Below are 20,390 nucleotides of genomic sequence, written 5' to 3'. Positions count from 1 at the left end.
TCCCGTCACTCCTCTTCCTCCCAAACCCCTCACCCCTCCTCCCCAAAACCCACATGTATGTGTGAATATCCCACATGTATGTACATACGCGTATGTGTGAATATCTGAGATATATACATTAGTTTATTCAATGACAAAATTATTAGAATTAAAACATCTATACAATACAATACAACAATCTATACAATACGCAAGAGTATATCAAACACAAATTAAAATACTGTTATTACAATCAATAACACAGTCGATCCCGGGATTGCATCCACGGGCACCGCATGTTCCTTCACCATAGATTCTGTGTGTGACAGTGGCCATTGTAAGTCAGTGTCGCATCCCCTCCATTCCCGCCGCTCACTTTAAACAAGGAATCACTAACCCTAAACTGCCCCGTCAAACATTTTAAGCGAAGCAGCGGACATTTTATGTCAGAGCGTCATTCTCTCCCAGCAGATCATTTTAATCGACCCATTACGCCCTCTCCCTTCACAATGTGCCATTGTCTCCGTTTCGGCCATTTTACCCGGTGCGTCTCACCCTCCCATTTGGCCATTTTACGTCTGTCCATCGCTCTCTCCTTGTCAGCCATTGTGACAAAGGAATCAGGGACTATTTCAGATCGGGCCGCCACGCCCTCTGATTTATAAGTGGGTTACTCCAGTCCTGGGGTCCATTTTCTCTCAGTAAATCCTTAGGTCCCTGGAGACCATTTTCGGTGTGCGCGTCACTCCCTCCACGGTGACAATGTCATGTCGGTGCGTCACTCTCTCCCTGGTGACAATTTTATATTCTGGCTTTAATCCAGAATCCTATTTTTAATCTTCACAGAACTCCCTCCCTGGTGTTAATTTTCAATCAGTTCACAATCCCCACCCTGTCGGTCATCTTAATTCTGCCAGTCACTCCCAATCCCTTGTCAATGTGCCGCTCCCTCCTTGCCGACCATGAGAAACAAGGTGAGCGTCCATCGCCCCCTCCATGGCGCCCATTGTCACTCAGCCCTTCACTTTGTCCCCGGAGACCATTTTGAGTCCTGAGTAACGTCAGTGTTACAATGCCGTCAACGTCCACACGACCCTCGACTTTCAGTATAACTAATCAACCCGTCGGCGTTCTCGTCAAATTCCGTAAACACCGCCCTGAGTTCTGACAAACAGGGAATTCAGACGTCGCGACCAATTTCCAGGATCCCGGTCCCGTTAGAAATGAACAGGAGGAGTTCCAATGGGAGACAGACAGTGGGAGTGAATGGGAAGTGGTGCGTCCCGTTAAGAATGCCGATGGTGAGGATTGATGGGAAAGGGGGGCGTTTGATTCGGAAAAGGACGGCTTCCCATTTTCACAAAAGTTTCCTCATCTTCGATTTCATCCTGGGCTACTTCTCGAACCCAGAAATCAATAGTGTTTATTAATTGATAAGGTTCTAATATCCACCTGAACTTGGCTACCCGTTTACGACCCCTCCCGCCCTCCATGCACCCTGCATCGCTCCCCGCCGTTCCACTTACTTCTCTCCGTCGCTTTCACCATCATCTACTGTGTGTGTGTGTCTGTGTGTGTGTGTGTGTGTGGTGTGCGCGTGGACCTCGAGAGTGTGTGATGGGACGGTGCGGAGGGAGATTCACAAAGTGTCTGACCCCGGGAGTGTGTGATGGGACGGTGTGGAGGGAGCTTCACTCTGTGTCTGACCCTGGGAGTGTGTGATGGGACGGTGCGGAGGGAGCTGGGACATCAGTGGACGCAAGTCTGATACAATTGTCCATTATAACTGGTTGCAGGGGACAGGAGGAGGTCAGTTAGTTAGTTAGCCAGCCAGGAAGGGGGTTGGTTGGAGATGAGATCCTGGACACCCAGACTCCGCCAGTCCGACCTCCCTCAGCCTGGAGCTGAGACGCTACTGTGTCAGTGTGAGGAGCTCCGACCCTCTGTTGCAGTGCACAGGGTGTGAGGGCAGCAGAAAAGCTCAAATAAAGCTCGAGTCTGGCACCAGGACAGGAAGTTACAGAGGTTTATTGATTTCTGTGACAAATGTAAATTAAACAATGTGTGAGCTGCTGACGTGCGGGAATAAATAAGCTGCTCCCGACTCACTCACAGTTAGACACAATTAACTGTCCGGCGACAACGGTAACAGTTTGAATAATCAGTCCCGTTTCTCACCGTCACTCTGCATCGGGGAACCGATGATTATAAATTCACACTTCAGGGCCGTGTCCGAGATCGCTGCAGATCCAGGGTCACTGCCGAGGGATTTGTCAATTTAACATCATTATCTCGGCCAGGCTGCCGAATGCACCGTCCTCAGCAAAGGGGGCAAAAGGATTCTCTCCCGGGATTATCGCACCCACCCCGGGACACCGGTGTCCCAGACTGAGCCCCGGACCCCGGGCTCTTCCTGTCCGGGTAATTCCCCGGGGTGTCACGTGGGAGTGTCTCGAACACGCACTTCCGGCGGAAGCTGCCACGCCGGACAACAGTCGGAAACAAGTCACTGCGGGACCGTTCCGAGCGACGCACACAACGCGAGGCCCGAGCTGGTTCCGTTAAAACCGTTGGGAATCAGCCCCGGCCCGCGGCCGTTAAAGGTAAGGGCGGGAGTTAAGGGGGAGGGCGGGGAGTCGGCCAAATGTCCCCATACCGCGGGCGGGGATGTTCACACTCAGTCCGGGTCTGGGTTCCTCCAGAGATCTCAATTCCTTCCTCCCGGTCTCACTGATCCGATTCCCCTCGGGCGGGAATGTTCACACATTCAGATGTTCACAGGATCACTCTCAGTCCGGGTCTGATTTCCTCCAGAGACTCCAGTTCCTTCCTCCCGGTCTCACTGAACCGATTCCCCCACAGCCTGAAACAGATGGGAGAATAAAGATGAAATAAACAGATCACACAACAGTGTCAGTAACGGGACCGGGGTTAATGTTTCAACAACACTCACAGACAAATATCACCAGAAAACCCGCGGATCCGCTGATATTTTATCACATTGAACATTAACACAAACACTCACCAGATCCACTCCAGACTCGGGAGGGTCAGTATGAGGCGGCGGAGACCGGGGACAGATAGGTCTATCAGCGAGTTTTCACCCAGGCCCAGCCAAGTCAGTGATGGGTTTGTACTGAGAGCGGAGGCGAGATCCTCGGCCCCAGAATCTGTGAGACCGACATTGTTCAGCCTGGAGATGAGAGAGAGTGAGGGTGAAGGACACAGAGAGACAGGAGATGGTACAAATCCCCAGTGTTTATCAGTAACACAATTACTGATCACATTAATGTTCAGTGTCAGACACCCAGTGACTGTAAACACAATCTCCCACAGTCTGGTACTTACCCCAGTTTCTGTATTTTACACTCTGGGATCCTCAGAGCCTCAGACACCAGTTTCACTCCTGAATCTCCCAGTTTATTATTACTCAGGTACAGCTCTGTCAGTGATGGGTTTGTACTGAGAGCGGAGACGAGATCCTCGGCACCAGAATCTGTGAGACCGACACGGTTCAGCCTGGAGATGAGAGAGAGTCAGTGAGGGTGAAGGACACAGAGAGACAGGAGACGGTACAAATCCCCAGTGTTTATCAGTAACACAATTACTGATTTTTTTCTTCAGCACGACTGCGCAAGTCGGCCAGTGAGAACAGCGAGAAGAGTTTAAAAGAAAGACAGATTTACAGAGTGAGCGTCAGAGGAGCGGGAGACAGAGTAGGAAGGCTTTGGCTCAACGGGGCTTCGGTGATAAAGGGTCGAGGCGAGGTAGGTTATCTGTTTACAATACAGACAGAGAGTATGTGTGTGAGGCTGGGTTTCTGTGCTCGCTGTCAGATGTGGGAGATCCTGGAGACTCTCAGCCTCCTGGACGGCAACATCTGCACCGGGTGTGTAGAGCTGCAGCTCCTTATGGACCGAGTTAGGGAACTGGAGATGCAGCTCGATGACCTTCGTCTGGTCAGGGAGGGTGAGGAGGTGATAGAGAGGAGTTACAGGCAGGTGGTCACACCGGGGCCACGGGAGACTGAGGAACTGGGTCACAGTCAGGAGGGAAGGGCAAGAAGCAGGTACTAGAGAGTACCCCTGTGGTTGTACCCCTTGACAATAAGTACTCCTTTTCGAGTACTGCCGGAGTGGGTGGCCTAGGGGTTGGGGAACATCAGTGTCAGTGTCTCTGGCACAGAGTCTGGCCCTGTGGCTCAGAAGGGTGAGGAAAGGAAGAGGGAGGCAGCAGAGATAGGGGACTATAGTTAGGGGGTCAGACAGACGATCCTGTGGACACAGCAAAGAAACTCGGATGGTAGTTTGCCTCCCAGGTGCCAGGGTCCGGGATGTTCCTGATCATGTCCAAGATATCGTGCAGTGGGTGGGAGAACAGCCAGAGATCATGGTACATATTGGTACCAGTGACATAGGTAGGAAAAGGGAAGAGGTCCTGAAAACAGATTACAGGGAGTTAGGAAGGAAGTTGAGAAGCAGGACCTGAAAGGTAGTGATCTCGGAATTACTGCCTGTGCCACGTGACAGTGAGAATAAGATTGAGATGAGGTGGAGAATAAACGCGTGACTGGGGAATTGGGCGGGGGCAGGGATTCTGGATCATTGGGACCTCTTTTGGAGCAGGTGTGACCTGCACAAAAATGATGGGTTGCACTTGAATCCCGGGGGACCAATATCCTGGCCGCAAGGTTTGCTAAGGCTACTGGGGAGAGTTTAAACTAGAATTGCTGGGGGGAGGGAACCAAATTGATGTGATGGAGGAGAGGAAGGTCGGCTCACAAATAGAGAGAATTTGGAGACAGTGCGAAAGGGAGGATACGCAGGTGATAGAGAAGGGAGGCACTCAGTCCGATGGTTTGAGATGTGTCTATTTTAATGCAAGGAGTATGATGAATAAAATAAATGATTGTCTGTGTCTGAGTGAGTCTCTGTGGGTGGAAGTTAGGACCAGGAAGGGGTCAATAACTCTACTGGGTGTTTTGTATCGACCATCCAACAGTAACAGGGACATCGAGGAGCAGATAGGGAGACAGATTCTGGAAAGGAGTAACAATAACAGGGTTGTTGAGGTGTGAGATTTTAATTTCCCAGTTATTGATTGGCATCTCCCTAGAGTGAGGGGTGTAGATGGGGTGGAGTTTGTTGTTGACACAATATGTAGATAAGCCTACCAGAGGGGAGGCTGTACTTGATCTGGTTTTGGGAAATGAAACTGGCCAGGTGTCAGGTCTCTCAGTGGGAGAGCATCTTGGAGATTCGGGGATGGGGAAGAGAGATCCCACAGGAGGAAGGGGGATGGGGAAGAGAGATCCCACAGGAGGAAGGGGAATGGGGAGAAGAGATCCCACAGGAGGAAGGGGGATGGGGAAGAGAGATCCCACAGGAGGAAGGGGGATGGGTAGGAGATTCCACAGGAGGAAGGGGGAAGGGGAAGAGAGATCCCACAGGAGGAAGGGGGATGGGGAGAAGAGATCCCACAGGAGGAAGGGGGATGGGGAAGAGAGATCCCACAGGAGGAACGGGGATGGGGAAGAGAGATCCCACAGGAGGAAGAGGGATGGGGAAGAGAGATCCCAGAGGAGGAAGGGGGATGGGGAAGAGAGATCCCAGAGGAGGAAGGGGGATGGGGAAGAAAGATCCCACAGGAGGAAGGGGGATGGGGAGAAGAGATCCCACAGGAGGAAGGGGGATGGGGAAGAGAGATCCCACAGGAGGAAGGGGGATGGGTAGGAGATTCCACAGGAGGAAAAGGGATGGGGAAGAGAGATCCCACAGGAGGAAGGGGGATGGGGAAGAGAGATCCCACAGGAGGAAGGGGGATGGGAAGGAGAGATCCCACAGGAAGAAGGGGGATGGGAAGGAGAGATCCCACAGGAGGAAGGGGGATGGTGAGGAGATCCCACAGGAGGAAGGGGGATGCGGAAGAGAGATCCCACAGGAGGAAGGGGACATAGAAGAGAGATCCCACAGGAGGAAGGGGGATGGGGAAGAGAGATCCCACAGGAGGAAGGGGGATGGGGAGGAGAGATCCCACAGGAGGAAGGGGATGGGGAAGAGAGATCCCGCAGGAAGAAGGGGATGGGGAGGAGAGATCCCACAGGAGGATGGGGGATTGGGGGTGAGATCCCGCAGGAGGATGGGGGATGGGGGAGAGATCCCACAGGAGGAAGGGGGATGGGGAGGAGAGATCCCACAGGAGGAAGGGGGATGGGGAGGAGATCCCACAGGAGGAAGGGGGATTGGGAAGAGAGATCCCACAGGAGGAAGGGGGATAGGGAAGAGAGATCCCACAGGAGGAAGGATGATGTGTAAGAGAGATCCCACAGGAGGAAGGGGGTTGGGGAAGAGAGATCCCACAGGAGGAAGGGGGATGGGGAAGAGAGATACCACAGGAGGAAGGGAATTGGGGAAGAGAGATACCACAGGAGGAAGGGGGTTGTGGAAGAGAGATCCCTCAGGAGGAAGGGGGATGGGGAAGAGAGATCCCAGAGAGGAATAGGGTGGTGAGATCCCAAAGGAGGAATGGGATGAGGAAGAGAGATCCCACAGGAGGAAGGGGGATGGGGAAGAGAAATCCCATGGAAGGAAGGGGGATGGGGAGGAGAGATGAGAAAGACGGAGGTCACAGGAATAGGGGAATTGGAGCAGGGACCCAAAAGCAGAAAGTGAGATGTGCAAATCTGGGCTGAGAAGTGGCAGATGGAATTCAATCCAGATAAGCGTGAAATAGTTCATTTTGGTAAGTCTAATATGATGGCAGAATATAGTATTAATGGTAAGACTTAGCTGTTTGAAGGATCAGAGAATTTTTGGGGTCCGAGTACATAGGACACTCAATGCTGCTATGCCGTTTGACTCTGTAGTTAAGAAGGCGTACGATGAATTGGCCTTCAGTCATGGGATTGAGTTTAAGAGTCGAGAGGTAATGTTTAAGAGTTGAGAGGTTATGACGGGGATAGATCGAGTTTACGTGGATAGGCTTTTTCCGTTGAGAGTAGAGGAGATTCAAACAAGCGGACATGAGTTGAGAGTTAGGGGGCAAAAGTTTAAGGATAACACGAGGGGGAATTTCTTTACTCAGAGAGTGGTAGCTGTGTGGAATGAGCTTCCAGTAGAAGCGATATAGGCAGGTTCGGTATTGTCATTTAAAGCAAAATTGGATAGGTAAGTGGACAGGAAAGTAATGGAGGGTTATGGGCTGAGTGCAGCACGGTGAGACTAGGTGAGAGTAAGCGTTCAGCACGGACTACAAGGGCCGAGATGTCCTGTTTCTGTGCTGTTATTGTTATATGGTTATATGTTGCAGCTATACAGGACCCTGATCAGACCTCACTTGGAGTACTGTGCTCAATTCTGGTTGCCTCACTATAGGAAGGACATGGAAAACATAGAAATGGTGCAGAGGAGATTTAGAAAGATTTTGCCTGGATTGGGGAGCATGCCTTATGAGAATAGGTTGAGTGAACTCGGCCTTTTCTCTTGGAGTGACGGAGGATGAGAGGTAATTTGATAGAGCTGTACAAGACAATGAAAGGCATTGATCATGTGGATAGTCAGAGGCTTTTCCTCTCGTGCTGAAATGGCTAGCATGAGAGGGCATAGCTTTAAGGTGCTTGGAAGTAGGTACAGAGGAGAGGTCAGGGGTGAGTTTTTTTACACAGAGAGTGGTGAGTGCGTGGAATGGGCTGCTGGCGGCGGTGGTGGAGGCGGAAACGATCGGATCTTTAAACTCCAGGATGGCTGCATGGAGCTCAGAAATATAGAGGGCTATGGGTAAAACCGAGGAAATTCTAAGGTAGTGACATGTTCGGCACAGCTTTGTGGACCGAAGGGCCTGTATTGTGCTGTAGGTTTTCTATGTTTCTTTATTTCTACTGATCATATTAATGTTCAGTGTCAGACACCCAGAGACTGTAAACACAATCTCCCACAGTCTGGTACTTACCACAGTGTCTGTATTTTACACTCCGGGTTCCTCAGAGCCGCAGACACCAGTTTCACTCCTGTATCTCCCAGTTCATTCTGCCCAAGTCTAAACACAAACAGACAGATTGATGAACAAAGTGATTCAAACCGTGGGTCTGAGGGAATTTCTCTCACTCGGGTATTTCAGGAAACATTAAACTCTTCAGTAAAACTCTGATCGGAGTTCCCATCACTGTCAATGTCCCTCACTGCCCAGCTCCAGCATATTCACCGAATGTCGGTAATTTTGTCTGTCGGTGTGACCCTGTTAACTCCACATATTCTGTCCCATTCCCCAATGGAGAGAAAAGTGTTTCTGACCGAATTGCAGAAATGTCAATGGGACACAGCGAAATAGACCCACCCAAGCTAAAGGGATGGGAAAGAGAGATCCCACAGGAGGAAGGGGGATGGGGAAGAGATCCCACAGGAGGAAGGGGGATGGGGAAGAGAGATCCCATAGGAGGAAGGGGGTTGGGGAATAGATCCCACAGGAGGAAGAGGGATGGGGAAGAGAGATCCCACAGGAGGAAGGGGGTTGGGGAAGAGATCCCACAGGAGGAAGGAGGATGGGGAAGAGAGATCCCACAGGAGGAAGGGGGGTGGGGAGGAGAGATCCCAGAGGAGGAAGGGGGATGGGGAAGCGAGATCCCGCAGGAAGTAGTGGATGGAGAGAAGAGGTCCCATAGGAGGATGGGGGAGAGAGATCCCACAGGAGGATGGGGAAGAGATCCCACAGGAGGAAGGGGGATGAGGAGGAGAGATCCCACAGGAGGAAGGGGGTTGGGGAAGAGATCCCACAGGAGGAAGGGGGATGGGGAGGAGAGATCCTACAGGAGGAAGGAGGATGAGGAGGAGAGATCCCACAGGAGGAAGGGAATGGGAAAGTGAGATCCCACAGAAGGAAGGATGATGGGGAAGAGAGATCCCGCAGGAGGAAGGGGATTGGGGAGAAGAGATCCCATAGGATGATCAGGCATGGGGACGAGAGACGAGACAGGAGGAAGTGGGTGGGGAAGCGAGATCATACAGGAGGTTGGGGGATAAGTAGGAGAGATCCCATTGGAGGAAGGGGGATGCTGAGGAGAGATCCAACAGTTGGAAGGAAGTGGGGGTGGAAACAGAGAGCCCAGAGGATGAAAGGGGGATGGGAAAGTGAGATCTCACAGGAAGATTGCTACCCATGCCATGTGCTAGTGAGGCTAGAAATAGGAAGATAATGCAGCTAAATACGTGGCTGAGGGGATGGTGCATGAGGGAAGGGTTCATGTTTCTGGACAATTGGGATTTCTTCCAGGGTAGGTGGGGCCTGTTTGAATTGGACAGTTTGTACCTGAACTGGAGGGGACTAACATCCTTGTTGGTAGGTTAGCAAGTTCTGCTCCGGGGATTTTAAACAAGGTTGCAGGGGGAGGGGAACCAGAGTGTTAGAGCAGATAGTGAGGTGGAGGAGCATAAGGGTCAAGCGAGGACTTCTTGCATAAACAGATATCAAAGTTTTGTACGTGATAGAAATGTTCTCAGGTGCATCTATTTCAATGCAAGGAGTATTGTAGGTAAGGCAGATGAGTTTAGGGCACACGATGATTTCGACATTATTGCTATTAGTAAGACTTGGTTTGCAGGAGGGGCAGGACTGGCAGTTTCATGTTCTGAGTTTCCATTGTTTCAGATGTGATAGGGGTAGGGATGAAACGGGGAGGAGTGGCATTACCAGTCAGGGAGAATATCACAGCTGTGTGTAGACGGGACAGCCCGGAGGGCTCGTCTATAGAGGCCATATGGGTGGAGCTGAGGAACGGGAAAGATGTGACCACAATAATAGGGATGTATTATAGACCGTCCAATAGTCAGAGAGAATTGGAGGAGCAAATCTGTAGAGAGTTAGCAGACCGATGTAAGAAACAGAAAGTTGTAATCGTAGGGGATTTTAACTTTCCACATATTGACGGGGACGCCCACTCTAAGAAAGGGTTAGATGGTGTGGAGTTTGTCAAATGTTTTCAGGAAAGTTTTCTAAATCAATATATTGAGGTACCAATGAGAGAGGGTGCAATACCTGATCTCCTATTGTGGAACCAAACAGGTCACGTGACAGAAGTATGTGTAGGTGAACAATTTGGGTCCAGTGACCATAATGTCATTAGTTTCAAGATAATTATGGATAAGGATAGGACTGGTCCGCCAGTTAATGTTCTGAATTGGAGAAGGGCCAATTTTGTGGAAATGAGAGAGGATCTGGGAAGAGTGGATTGGGATAAGTTGTTTTCTGGCAAGGATGTGTTCCGTAAGTGGAACGCCTTCAAGGGTGAAATTTTGAGAGTGCAGAGTTTGCATGTTCCTGCCAGGATTAAAGGCAAAGTTAACAGGCATAGCGAACCTTGGTTTTCAAGGGATATTGGTGATCTGGTTAAGTAGGTGTTTAGCAGGTATAGGCAACAAGGGACAAATGAGGTACTTGAAGAGTATAGAAAATGTAAGCGAATTCTAAAGAAGGAAATCAGGAAGGCAAAAAGACATGAGGTTGCTTTGGCAGATAATGTGAAGGTAAACCCGAAGGGTTTCTACAAGTATATTAAGAGTAAAAGGATAGTAAAGAACAAAATTGGTCCCCTAGAAGATCAGAGTGGTCGTCTATGTGTGGAGCCTCACAAGATGGGGGAGATCTTAAACAGTTTTTTTGCGTCAGTGTTTACTCAGGAAACTGGCATAGCAGATATGGAATTAAGGGAGACAAACAGTAGTGTCATGGGACATATAGAGATTAAAGAGGAGAAGCTGCTTGCTTCCTTACCGTGAATAAAGGTAGATTAATCACCCGGGCCTGACATGATATTTTCTCGGACCTTGAGACAGACTAGTGTAGAAATTGCAGGGGCCCTGGCAGAAATATTTAAAATGTCCTCAGCCAGGGGTGCGGTGCCGGAGGATTGGAGGGTAGCTCATGTAGTTCCGCTGTTTGAAAAGGGCTCCAAAAGTACACCAGGTAATTACAGGCCAGTGAGCCTGACATCAGTAGCAGGTAAATTATCAGAAGGTGTTCTGAGAGATCGGATACACAAGGATTTGGACAGACAAGGGCTGATAAAAGATAGTCAGCATGGCTTTGTGTGTGGTAGATCATGTTTAATGAATCCTGTAGTGTTTTTCGAGGAGGTTACCAAGAATGCATATGAAGGAAAGGCTGTGGATGTTGTCTACATTGACTTTTGTAAGGCCTCTGACAAGGTCCCACATGAGAGGTTAGTTCTAAAGGTCCAGACACTAGATATCCATGGAGAGGGTGTAAACTGGATTCGAATTGGCTGTGTGGGAGAAGACAGAGAGTGGTAGTGGATGATTGCTTCTCAGACTGGAGGCCTGTGACTAGTGGTGTGTATCAGGGATCTGTGCTGGGACCATTGTTGTTTGTTGTCTGTATCAATGATCTGGATGATAATGTGATAAATTGGATCAGCAGGTTTGTGGATAACACTAAAATAGAGGCGTTGTGGACAGCGAGGGAGGCTTTCAAAGCTTCCAGAGGGACCTGGACCAACTGGAAGAATGGGCCAGAAAATGGCAGATGGAATTTAATGCAGACAAGTGTGAGGTGTTCCATTTTGGAAGGACAAATCAAGGTACGACATACCCGATAAACAGTAGGGCATTGAAGAGAGCGGAGGAACAAAGGGAGTTGGGGGTTCAGATACATAATTCCCTGTAAGTGGCATCACAGGGAGACAGGGTTGTAAAGAAGGCTTTTGGCATCCTGGCATTCATAAATCAAAGTATTGAGTATAGGAGTTGGAATATTACGGTGAGATTGTATAAGACATTGGTGAAGTCCAATATGGAGTATTGTGTGCAGTTCTGGTCACTGAACTATAGGAAGGATATCAGTAAGATTGAAAGAGTGCAGAGAAGATTTACTAGGATGTTGCCGGGTCTTCAGGAGTTGAGTTACAGGGAAAGATTGAACAGGTTAGGACTTTATTCCCTGGAGCGCAGAAGAATGGGGGGAGATTTCAAAGATGTTTACAAAACTCTGAGGGGTATAGACAGGGTAAATGCGACTAGGCTCTTTCCACATAGATTATGAGAGATAAATTACAGGAGGACGGCTTCAGGGAGAAAGGGGAAATGTTTAGGTGGAAACTCTTCACTCAGAGGGTGGTGAGAGTGTGGAATGAGCTGCCATCTCATGTAGAAAATGTGGACTCACTCTTCAGCTTTAAGAATAAATTGGATAGATACATGGATGGGAGAGGACCGGAGGGTTATGGACTGGGTGCAGGTCAATGGGACTAGTGGAATAAGGTTTTGGTACAGACTAGAAGGACCGAATGGCTTGTTTTCTGTGCTGTAGTGTTCTATGATTTTATGATTCTATGTTGATGAGAGATCCCAAAGGAGGAAGGGGGATGGGGAAGAGAGATCCCACAGGATGAAAGGGAGATAGGGAAGAGAGCTCTCAGAGGAACGGGGGGGGGGGGTTTGTGGAAAAGGCACCCCACAGGAGGATGAGTAAAGAGTAATAGAGAGCCCACGGGAGGAATGGGGATGGGGGCGAGATTCCAAAGAATGGAAGGGAGATTGGGATGAGAAGTCCCACAGGAGGATTCTAAGGGTAAATGATAATACTATAAGACGAGAGGATGCAGAAATTTTTTTTACGTGTGTGTTGGGTCAGAGGCCCTGAGGAGATGCGCCCTCGCTCTTTGCGTATCTGGAAGTGAGCAAAGTCACACACGGGGAAGGGCAGTGGGAGGACAATCTCACAATGGTATTTCTTTCCTTCTCACTGGGACAGTCTGCTGACGGTCTCTTGTCCCTCACCCGGAAGGGGGTGTGAATCTCTGACCCACCTGCTGCAGTCAGTGCTGGTCTGGGTGTCAGTCACAGTGAGAAGGAACATTGTCAATGGACGTGTCACAGGCAGCGAGAAACACGGCCATTCCTGTGATTTACTACCATTAAACCAATGGCCGTTGTTCACAGATCTGATGAAGTCTCCAACATCCCTTCACAAGGATCCACAGAACCCTCCCGTCCTTGGGGAATTACTGACCGATCCCCTGGGCATTTGTCACAATTCTTCACAATCTGATTTAGTACAGTTTAACCCAAATCCCTTTACATTGAAACAACACAATGGAACAGTTTCACACTTCAGAATGGGAGATAAATCAAGTTACCTCAACTCCTGGCACTTGTGCAGCCCGGGTCCCAGCCGTTGGATTCCTTCACACTGAATGTGGCAGTTCTCCAGGTCGAGGTGTTTTATTGTATCACAGAGTCCGATGACATGAGACAGGACCGCGCAGTCAATCGGGGTCAGTGTCATTCCACTGAATGAAAGTGTTTCCGCAGATCCCAGTGCGGCCTGAGCCAGGCCACTATTCTGAGACTCAAACAGGTAGTGCAATGTGTTCAGGAGGCTCCTTTTACCAGCTTCACTCTCTGTGTTTCCACTCCGGCGTTTAACCTCCTCCTTCACCCAGTCAATCACCTGGCAGGTTGTTTGATGAGGAAATGGACCAAGAAACTCCTCCAGGCCCCGAGTTGTCATTGGGGAGGAGAGACCAGCAACAAAACGGAGAAATACCTCAAACCGTCCATCCTTCACGCAGTGGGCTTCAGTGAGGAGTTTCATAATATCTCTGCCATCTGGCATCAGGAATTGTGCGACTGCAGCTACAAACTCTTGGATGTTGAGGTGTGGGAATGTGTACACCACGCTCCGGGCAGAATCCTCTCTCTCCAAAAGCTCCATCAGGAACCCGGACAGGAACTGGGAAGGCTGCAGATTGTAGTTGATCAAATCTCCACCTGTAAACACAATCTTCCTCTCGGACACTCCTCTGTAGGCCATCTGACCAACCCTGAGTAAAACTTCACGGGGGTTCTCAATCTCACGGCCGTGGTTTTTCAGGATATTGCAAATATAGTAGGAGTACAGTTGGGTGATGGTCTTGGGAACTCGCTGCTGGTCCCTGTCGATTTGTGTGAAGAAGGGGCCCAGTGCCAGAGCGAGGATCCAGCAGTAGGAAGGGGTTGTAGCTCATGGTGTACAGGATCTCGTTCTCCTTCACGTGTTTGAAAACAGCTTCTGCCACCATCTGATCTTCGAAATGTCTGATAAAATATTCCTTCCGTTCCTCACCAGAAAATCCCAGGATTTCAGCTTCGGTACTGATCTCAGCCTTTTCCAATAAATGTAACGCAGCGGGACGGGTGGTCACCAGCACTGAACACCCTGGGAGCAGCTTGTGCTGGATTAAACCGTACACAATGTCAGACACCTTGCACTTGAATTCAGGATCTGTGCATGTGTACCGAGTTTCCGTGTCTCTCCGACTGTCAGAAAAATTAATTTGGTCATTGAATTCATCCAAACCATCAAATATAAACAGCGATCCCTCTGGGATCTTCCAGACCTCTCTCAGGATATTCCCAAAGTAAGGATACTGACCCAGAATCAGTTCCTTCAGGTTTATTCGACAGTTAATGGAGTTTAAATCCCGGAATTTGAAACTGAAGACAAATTGGAACTGTTGGTATATTTTCCCCGTGGCCCAGTCATAAACAATCTTTTGTACCATTGTTGTTTTCCCGATCCCCGCGACTCCAGCCACTGCTGCAGAACTCCCAGATTTGGATTTACTCTGGGAAAAGCTGTTCTGGAACAACTGATCAGTCCGGACTTTTTCCAGCTCTCCGCAGAGATGTTTCTCTCTCCACTCCTCGTGGTCTCTGCCTCTTGCCAGCAGCTCATGTTCCACCAGTGTCCGATCTCGAACAGTAGAAATGACCGTGAGCTCAGCGTATCGATCAACCAGCTGGAAAACTTTCACCTTCTCCCTCATCAGGATCGTGTTCACTCTCAGTGTTTCAGTTTGTGCCCGCAGAGTCTCCTTGTGTTTCTGTTGAACATCTTCCATGGGAACAGATGCCTCAGCTCAGAACTCAGTATTTAAGCACACAAGAGTTAGCTCACAGCTATTGCATAATGGTTGTTCGTACAGTAAAGTAAATTAAATTAACAGACCGCTGACTGGACAGAGAGGTCTGGTCCAGATAAACACCAGATCATCACATTTCCACATTAACTGTGCTGTGAAGGTGAGTATTTCCCTGGTAGTTTACTGACCCCCAACTGTCCCATACTGGACAACATCTCACTACTGCCACAGATATCATCGCTCCTAAGGAAGTATCTTTTAATCCCTTGTGTTGATGTGGCGTATGGAGATAGAGAAGAAGGTGGTGGGCATTCTGTCAAAGGAACAGATCGGGGAATCACAGCTCACCCTCCCCTCCCACCATCACTGAATCAAAATACAAAGCAGCAGATTTGCTGATCAGAACATGAACTGTGGGTGGGTGGGGGGGGGTGCGTGGGATCTCAAACTGTGTTTGAAACCTGTCGGGGTGTGTGGGGTTATGCACTGTGTCCGGCCTCTGCCAGGGATGTATGGGGAGAGCACAGTGTGTCAGGAAAATGTCAGGTGTGTGGGGTCTCACAGTGTGTCAGGAACATATCAGGTGTGTGGGGTCCCACAGTGTGTCAGGAACCTGCCAGGTTTGTGTGGGGTCTAACAGTGTGTCAGTATCCTGTCAGGGGCATATGGGGTCCCGCAGTGTATCAGGACACTGTCAAGGGCGTGTGGGGTCATAAAGGTTGTCTGTGCCCCAACCGGCATGTGTTGTGTCTCACAGTTTGTCAGGATCCTGCCAGGAGTGTGTGGTGTCTCACGGTTTGTCAATTGATATTCGACAATAGGTGCAGGAGTAGGCCATTGGACCCTTCGAGCCAGCACCGCCTTTCAATGTGATCATGGCTGATCATCCACAAACAGTACCCCGTTCCTGCCTTCTCCCCATATCCCTTGACTCCGCAATCTTTAAGTGCTCTATCTAACTCATTCCTGAATGTATCCAGAGAATTGGTCTCCACTGCCTTCTGAAGCAGAGCATTCCATAGATCCACAACTCCCTGGGTGTAAAGGTTTTTCCTGAATTCCGTTCTAAATGGCCTACCCCTTATTGTTAGCTGTGGCCTCTTGTTCTGGACTCCCCCAACATCAGGACCATGCTTCCTGCATCTAGTGTGTACAATCCCTTAAAAATCTTATATGTTTCAATCAGAACCCCTCGCATCCTTCTAAATTCCAGAGTATCAGGACCCTATCAGCTGTGTGTGGCATCTCATGGTGTATCACGAACCTGTCAGGGGAGTGTCGCGTCTGACAGTGTGCCAGGACCCTGTCAGGGGTGTGTGGGGTCTCACAGTGTGTCAGGACCCTGTCAGTGGTGTGTGGAGTCTCACAGTGTGTCAGGACCTTGTCAGGAGTGTGTGGGGTCTCACAGTGTGTCAGGAACCTGTCAGGTGCGTATGGGGTCTCACAGTGTGTCAGGACCCTGTCAGGGGTGTGTGGTGTCTCACAGTGTGTCAGGACCCTGTCAGGGGCGTGTGGTGTCTCAAAGTGTTTCAGGAGCCTCTCAGAGTTGTGTGTGGTCTCACTGTGTGTCAGGACCCTGCCAGCGTTGTGTGGTTTCTCACAGTGTGACAGGACGCTGTCAGGAGTGTGTGGGGTGACTATTCAATGTGTTGGGCTGTGATAGGGAGTGTAGGAAAACACTGATCCTGGACATATTCACTTTACAGAATGTGACAGTGGCAGAAAAGGTGTTCTTCAATAATCAGGGAGTGTATCAGTTTCATATTCAGAAATGGGTTTGGGAATTTCTCTGTCTTGTCTGTTCCCTCTGCAAACAGGATGAAGGACAATGATGATCAAGCTTTTAGCAATTTACTAAACCCGTTTTCAGGTTAACTGAGGGGTTTCATTGACCGAGTGTGGACTGGAGCAATATTTACAGAGGTCCCAGAAACGTGAGTAGTTTGTAAACTTCCTGATTCGTCTGTCTCTGCTCCCATATTTAAATTATCATCTTTGGGATTTGTTATTTTAAATTAGAGAGACGGAACCAGGGTTCTGGCCAAGATTCCTTGTATTTCTGGTAAGAGCTGCTCTGTGGTTGAACAGACCAGTTGTGATGTTACCTGCTTTTCTAATTAAAGTGATGCTATTATTACTATTCTGTGACTGGAACTTCAGTGGACACCCAACTCTAAGAAAAGATAATCTGCGGGAACTGGGGGAGTTCAGAAAATGGTTCAGGATGAGTCTGTTCAGGAGGGGGCAGTGCCTGGCAACAGAAGGTTTTGACTTTTTGGTGTGAAGAAATATAAGATTATTTTTCCATTCTCCAGATCGCCCTTCTCCACTCAGACTCCGGTGGGGATCTGTAGTTGCCGGACTCAGAGCGGTGTGACCACTTTCCTCAAACTCGCCAGCTCTCTGCCTCTTTCCTCCAAATGTCTTGTGAAAACTCTCCCTCTAGCAAACACGTTTCCCTGTGTCTCACTGTGTTCTCTGTCACAGTGCCAACATTTACCTGGTCAGATCTTTTTGGCTCAACAACTGAACTGCCCGACGCAAATTACAACCGTTGGTGGAAACAGAGGTCAAGTTTCAACTTAATGAAATTTGCTTCAGCCTCATCTGGGTCATTGCGTACCGTTCCGATCGCCCCACTACCGGAGGGATGTTGTGGCTTAAGAGAGGGAGCAGAAGAGGTTTACCGGGATGCTGCCTGGTTTAGAAGGCATCTGCTACCATGAGAGGCTGGATGAAATTAAGTTGTTTGCTCTGGTTCATCGGAGGCTGAGAGGAGCTCTGACACAGGTTCACAAGATTACGAGAGGCTTGGATAGAGTGGACAGAGAGAATCGGTTTCCCACGGTTGAAATGTCTATTACCAGAGGGAATATATTGAAGGTGAGAGGGTGTAGAATGAAGGGGGATGTGAAGGATAGCTTATTTTTTAAATCAGACAATCGTGGCTGCCTGGAACGCACTGCCTGGTAAGATGGTCGAGGCAAATTATTAGAAGCTTTTAAAGGACTTTTGGACAGTCACATGGGTGTAAGGAAGATGGAAGCATGTGGACATGGTGAAGGAAGGAGAGATTAGTCTTCAGGTTTGTTTGATTTATTTCTTAGCTGATTCAGCACAATATTATTTGCCTAATGGCCTGTTCCTGTGTTATACTCTTCAATGTTCAATGCACGTTCACTTACCTTTCAGCTCACTGAGAACCTTTAGTAAAAGTTGAGTGGAAATTGGTCGATGGGAAGGATCACAACCTGTTTGAATTTAAACAAATTGAGGAAATCATTTTTGTAAAATTTTAAAGTGTGCTGTATTAAATCCAAATTTAAATTAATCTCTGATATTATCTCACCATATATCTGTATTTCCTTCAGTATTTTGTCCAAATTTGGGACGCCAATCCGCATTTTGACAAAGGTTTCCCACATCAACCTCCGGGCGCGGGAGCCTTTCTCCATCACCAGCCTCAGGAGGAGTTTAGAACTGTCCACCCGCTCTCCCTTATCAGCGAGATCAGAGATTTTCTGTGAAGAGTAACAGTGAACGTACTGGGGACTTACAGATTCACACAGAGAATGAGAAGTAAATGATGTGCTCTGTAACGGGATCACACTGACCAGTCACCCGGATGGGTGCTGATCCTGTCTGGACATGGACTGTACATTCTGAGTGTAGAGCACACGGAGGGACATTCACCATGAACCTGGTCTACCAGTCAATGAGATCCTGGCTGGTCTGTGACCGCTTCGTTAATGTGGCTCCAAATCCAGAAATAATTCCTCACCAGATTTGACCGTGCAAAACAAAATCAGAAAATGACAATGACAGATGAGGAAAGAAGTCAGGAGGGTTTTTATAACAGTGAGCAGTCACAGGAGAAGTTGCAGAAAAGATAATGTTATTCATTTCCTCAGTCCACCAGTGCCCAACATGACAGCGGATTTCCGGCTGACACCTGATGCCTTTGCTTTGCCTTTTCCAGTGGAGGTTTATTCAGTGATTACACATTACAACATGGTAGTATTCCCCAATCCACACTGTTTGCAGTTACGGATTGTCACAGAATGATCTCCAGCCAGAACAGAACACACTCGAGCTCCTGTGGCATCCAGTAATAATGCCCCGGTTCTCACTGAATCCTGCCGTCACACTGTACACTCTTCTCGGAATAAAAATTTCTACCGTATTTCCATTTAAGCTCGTTTATTGCAACATCATTTAACTGTTGCCTACTCTCCTCACTCTGAACATTGAGCCACCAGCAGGAGTATTTACAACTTTTTCAATCATCGCTTGAGATTCACATTTTTAAGAATTATATATATTTATTTCTGATTTGTTTTAATGCTTTATTATCCAGTGAGTGAGAGTTCCGACACCCATCAGTCCTGTGATGTGTGAAAATTCAAACCCGTTCTCCCTCCCACTCACCCGATGTTCCTCTCCGCTGAACTGATTCTCGGCCGTTAACGCCAGGCTCACTCCGTGCACCCCACCTTCCATCATCTGCTCCAGCCTGTCCTGGTAGATATCCGTCAACTGCAGCAGCTGGAAATCGTTCCAGCTTGACAGGAGCTCGGTGATCACTGAGCTTGGACCTGTGAAGGAAAATTAGGAGCATTAAAGAAATTTCAACACCATACTGGGTGGTAACATTCTCTCTGGAACCTAAAGATCACAACAAAACACAGTCCGGGGGAGGGGGGGGGGGAACACGTGATGACGTAGGATCGAGACGCGGGAAACCAGCTCTCCCATAAAAAATCAGTAAATTAATGTTTACGTGAAGAAAAGTTAGTAAATACTTTCTAAAAGTTACTTATAAACTACTCCGCATTGTTTCAAACTGTGTCTCACAAACAGAAGATAAAGCAAACTACTACCGTGAAGACAAGGCAAGTTGGAACAGAATCAAGGGCTGCTGCTGCCAGAGAACCACGGGCTCAGGTACATTTCACCTGCGGTGATACAGAACAGGAAACTAAGGCAACATCGACCATTTCCAAAGAAAAATACCAACAAGAACTGCGCAAACGCGAGCAACCTGAACTACAAATCCCTGTTACGATTGAAACCAGAAGTGAAAGTGAATCTGCGGCAGATTCAGATTCTCTGGATAAATCAGACGAAGATGGAGGTAAAAGTTTTTCTGGAAATATAGAAAAAACTTTGATGCAAATAATGCGTGAATTAGAAAAAAATAAACGCATTAAAAGAAATCAAAAAAAGATAAATATGGAGATTATGTTTGATAAAATGATAAAAAGACAGTAAAAAATGGAAAGAGAATTATAGACTTGGAAGCCACAACAGAAGACATGGTTGAAAGAATGAATAAAACGGAAGATAATATCTCTGCCTGGACATCAGAAAGAAAACAATTGTTGGAAAATGTGGATAAGCTAGAAAATTTTAGCAGACGAAACAATACTAAGATTGTTAGACTTAAAGAAGATATAGAAGGAGAAGATCCAATAAATTTTTTTGAAAAATGGATCCCTGA

General features: G+C 48.3%; 2 protein-coding genes across 3 annotated transcripts; both read right to left on the bottom strand.

Moving 5' to 3' along the window:
• Nucleotides 1-1,598: 1,598 nt before the first annotated feature.
• LOC132389644 (NACHT, LRR and PYD domains-containing protein 12-like) lies at nucleotides 1,599-13,929 on the bottom strand. Its single transcript, XM_059962172.1, has 5 exons — nucleotides 13,124-13,929; nucleotides 7,927-8,013; nucleotides 3,328-3,498; nucleotides 3,005-3,172; nucleotides 1,599-2,842 (listed from the first exon to the last, which is right to left on the bottom strand). Exons 1-5 carry the CDS (start codon nucleotides 13,798-13,800, stop codon nucleotides 2,755-2,757), a joined length of 1,191 nt encoding a protein of 396 aa, XP_059818155.1. The 5' UTR covers nucleotides 13,801-13,929; the 3' UTR covers nucleotides 1,599-2,754.
• Nucleotides 13,841-19,818, bottom strand: LOC132389640 (NACHT, LRR and PYD domains-containing protein 12-like). Of its 2 annotated transcripts, XM_059962167.1 has the most exons (5): nucleotides 19,771-19,818; nucleotides 19,319-19,485; nucleotides 18,240-18,411; nucleotides 18,076-18,141; nucleotides 13,841-14,862 (listed from the first exon to the last, which is right to left on the bottom strand). In XM_059962167.1, the coding sequence occupies exons 2-5, from the start codon at nucleotides 19,391-19,393 to the stop codon at nucleotides 13,841-13,843; spliced, it is 1,335 nt and encodes a 444-aa protein (XP_059818150.1). In that variant the 5' UTR covers nucleotides 19,394-19,485; nucleotides 19,771-19,818. The 2 variants fall into 2 exon arrangements, with proteins under 2 accessions (XP_059818150.1, XP_059818149.1); XM_059962166.1 differs by lacking the exon at nucleotides 19,771-19,818 and having other exon boundaries at nucleotides 19,319-19,539.
• Nucleotides 19,819-20,390: the final 572 nt, after the last annotated feature.

Source organism: Hypanus sabinus, unplaced genomic scaffold, assembly GCF_030144855.1.
Source record: "Hypanus sabinus isolate sHypSab1 unplaced genomic scaffold, sHypSab1.hap1 scaffold_62, whole genome shotgun sequence".
Classification (NCBI taxonomy): Eukaryota; Metazoa; Chordata; class Chondrichthyes; order Myliobatiformes; family Dasyatidae; genus Hypanus; species Hypanus sabinus.
This window is presented reverse-complemented; position numbering and strand designations above follow the sequence as displayed.